Source organism: Thecamonas trahens (assembly GCF_000142905.1).
Source record: "Thecamonas trahens ATCC 50062 unplaced genomic scaffold supercont1.32, whole genome shotgun sequence".
In the NCBI taxonomy this organism is placed as follows: domain Eukaryota; order Apusomonadida; family Apusomonadidae; genus Thecamonas; species Thecamonas trahens.
The window spans coordinates 151,304-154,260 of record NW_013657648.1 but is presented as its reverse complement, the minus strand read 5'-3'; the positions used below and the strand labels follow the sequence as shown (position 1 = coordinate 154,260).

The window sequence follows — 2,957 nt, the reverse complement described above, 5'->3', positions numbered from 1 at the left end:
GGAGGGGGAGGGAGGGGCGGCGGCGGGAGGGGGCGGGTGGGCTTAGTACGACTTACGGCAAGCATGGGGGGTTGGACATGGGCATGGGTACGGACATGGGCATGGGTACGGACATGGGCATGGGTATGACCATGGGTACGGCTGGTCTGGGCTTGGTTGGTCCGACAGGGTGTACATGACACCGCTGCCAGGCGACGACGGGAAAGAGTGGGCGGTGGGCGAGGCCGTGGCCACCGGTGCCCGCGGCCTCATCCCGCTTGCCTTCTTCCAGGTTCTGCCCGAGCGGACTGGCAAAGAGTCGATCACTGCAGCAGGCTCGGCTGCGGCAGTGGCAGCGGCAGCGACGGCGGCAACGACGGCGGCAACGACGGCGGCTGGCGGAAGTGATGGGCCAGGTGCCGGTGCTGCTGGCGAGAGCAGCAAAGACTCGCTTGAGGTCGGCCAGGGTGTGGCCATCGGAAACGAGCGGAAGAAGTCTTTTCGGGCCTCGGTGGTGGCTAGCGGTGGCGAAGTGGTGCTTGACGGCTACGCCGGACTCGTGCAGGCGTACACACAGTCGTTCATGAGCGCCGCTCCGGACACGCCGCATCTGTTTGCTCTCGTCACCGACGCCATGTCACAGGACTGGCTGCGGGCCGAGACATGGGATGCGCGGACGTTCCGGCTTTGTTTCCTCTGCGAGGCAGTGCCATGGCACTTTGCTACGGCGATGGGCTCGGCAGCACAAGATGACGTGCTCTCCGAGGGCTATGCGGTTGTGCAGCCGCTCGAGTTTGTGATCACCTTTGCGCCGCTCCTTATTGCATGGCTCAACATTCTGATTGTGGGCCAGACCTCGCGAGAGACACCGGACAAGATGGATCTGACAGCATTTGATGGCCTCGCTCAGCCGGCCCAGCAGCAGGTCGAGCTTCAGCTGATGCTGTTTGGCCACCGGCGGTCGGTGTTCCGACACCTGCGACGCGCTGTGGCGACGCTGGTGCAGCAGGCGAGCAGCGCGTATCCGGAAGCCATGGCTCTCGCGCTGCGGGCAGTGAGCGTGGCGCCCGAGGCGACGACTCCCGACGACGTGCGCGCCATGGTCACACCACAGCTCTGCCGCAAGTTCCAGGCCTTTGTCCACGGCCTCGACCCGGCCGCCACCGAGCTGCGGTCGTGGTCGGGCATGCTCCGTGATGGCATGACGATGGCCGACGGGTACATCTGCCTTGACCACTGTTCGCCCGAGTCAAAGATGTCGACTCAAGCGACGTCGATTCTCACCGGTGGCTTGCTACGAACGCCATCGCCGCCGATCACCCCACTCCGTGGCCTGCTGGCAATTCTCGGCGAGCCCGCCGGCGGCAGCAGCGCTACTGCGCTGCCCGAGGAGCTGCTCCTACCGGCAAGCTCCAGCCCGGCGCCGCCGCCGTCAGTCGTGGTGTCGGGTGAGCCCGCGAGCCGCGATCGGGCAGGCTCGTCGGCGTCGGTGCCGGAGTCGCCGAGCGCGGGAGTCGCAGCAGGTGTGGCGGCAAAGCGGACAAGCACTCGCGCGGTGTCGCTCAACGTCCAGGCGGCCGCTTCTAAGGTCGGAACACTCTTCAAGCTCGGCGGTTTCCGCAAGGGCTCATGGCAGCCGCGGCACTGTGTCCTCAACCGCGACCACTTTGTTTACTACAAAAAGTCTGGCGACCGCGAGCCGCAAGGATGCATCCACCTCGCCGGCTCGGTCGTTGAGCTCGACGCGTCGGGCGACGTCAACCGCGAGGCGACGTCGATCATCCTGGTCGACAACGAGACCAAGTCGAGATACTTTGTGCGTGGCGAGAGCGATGACGTGACGCTCGAGTGGTACACCTCGCTCCTTGCTGCTGCCCGCGACTTTGCGCGGACCAACGCGCCTTGCCCGTTCCGCAACCTCCGGCGGTCTTCCATCTCGCGCATGGTGGACTCGGTCAAAAAGAAGCGGCTGACGGCCAAGGTCTCGTCCGACTACGCCACCGACACGACGCCGATTCTCCTCGAGGGCATCCTTCACAAGCGCGGCGGCCGTTCAGGCAAGAAGTGGCAGCCGCGGTTCTTTGTTCTCAAGGCCAACACGCTGTACTACTTTGTGGGCGCACAGGATGTCGAGCCGCGCGGAACAATTGAGCTCGCTGCCCTTGCCGGTGTCTCCATTCCCGATGGCGCCCAGGACCGCGACTTTTGCTTTGTCCTCCAGTTGGGCCTCCGCGCAGGCGACCGCGCCAAGGACATTGTCCTCTCGGCCTCGTCACAGCAAGAGCTGGCAGAGTGGGTCGGCACGCTCAACAATCTTGTGGCCCAGGTCATGGCCGCCCGCATCTCGCCCGGATCGCCGTCGGCCTCCGCGTCTACCGGCTCGCCGTTGTAAATACGTCTGACTCCCGCCTCAACCCTCGCCTCCAGCCAGGATCTTGCCCAGCTCGGCCTGGGCCATGTACGCCGACACACAGTCCGAACCAGCCACGTCCAGCACCAGCGCGCCCTCGAGCTTCACACCGACCACGTCGACCATCCGCCGCAGCAGCGCCCACTCGAGGACAGCGGCGTGAGACCGATCGTGTGGCGGGAGCGGCGACGTTGCCAGCGCGCCGTGCGGCAGGCCAAGAGCGCCAGCAGCCAGGAGCAGCGAGGCGTGAACAGCATGCGGGGCCGAGTCACGGGCGACGGGCGCCGCTGAGCCGAACAGCGCCACACAGAGAGCCGCCATAGCCGGTGCGTGCGGATGGGCTGGTGGTGGGGCAGGGGCGAGGCCAGCCAGTGACTTGCTGCTGCTCCCCTCGAGTGCCACCACCAGTGCACCGAGCATGGTGGCAATGTCGGCCTCGACGGCTTCGTTGTCGGCCTTTGGCACAAGGGTGTCGGGTGCGGGGGGAGAAGACATGGAGTAGGGAGGAGGAGGGGGAGGGGGGGGGGGGGGGGGGGTGGGGGTGGTAGGGGTATGAAGAGTAGTTTGC

The 2,957-nt window shown here is 66.1% G+C and overlaps 2 protein-coding genes across 2 annotated transcripts; one reads left to right on the top strand and one right to left on the bottom strand.

Annotated features, from left to right (window-relative positions):
* Window positions 1-83: 83 nt before the first annotated feature.
* AMSG_06999 (uncharacterized protein) lies at window positions 84-2,398 on the top strand (the record flags this gene model as incomplete). The annotated part of the gene is made up of 2 exons (XM_013901036.1): window positions 84-135; window positions 192-2,398. 2 exons carry the CDS (start codon window positions 84-86, stop codon window positions 2,369-2,371), a joined length of 2,232 nt encoding a protein of 743 aa, XP_013756490.1. The 3' UTR covers window positions 2,372-2,398.
* On the bottom strand, window positions 1,636-2,884 carry AMSG_06998 (uncharacterized protein; the record flags this gene model as incomplete). The annotated part of the gene is made up of 2 exons (XM_013901035.1): window positions 1,636-2,533; window positions 2,580-2,884. 2 exons carry the CDS (start codon window positions 2,882-2,884, stop codon window positions 2,494-2,496), a joined length of 345 nt encoding a protein of 114 aa, XP_013756489.1. The 3' UTR covers window positions 1,636-2,493.
* Between the last annotated feature and the right edge of the window lie 73 nt (window positions 2,885-2,957).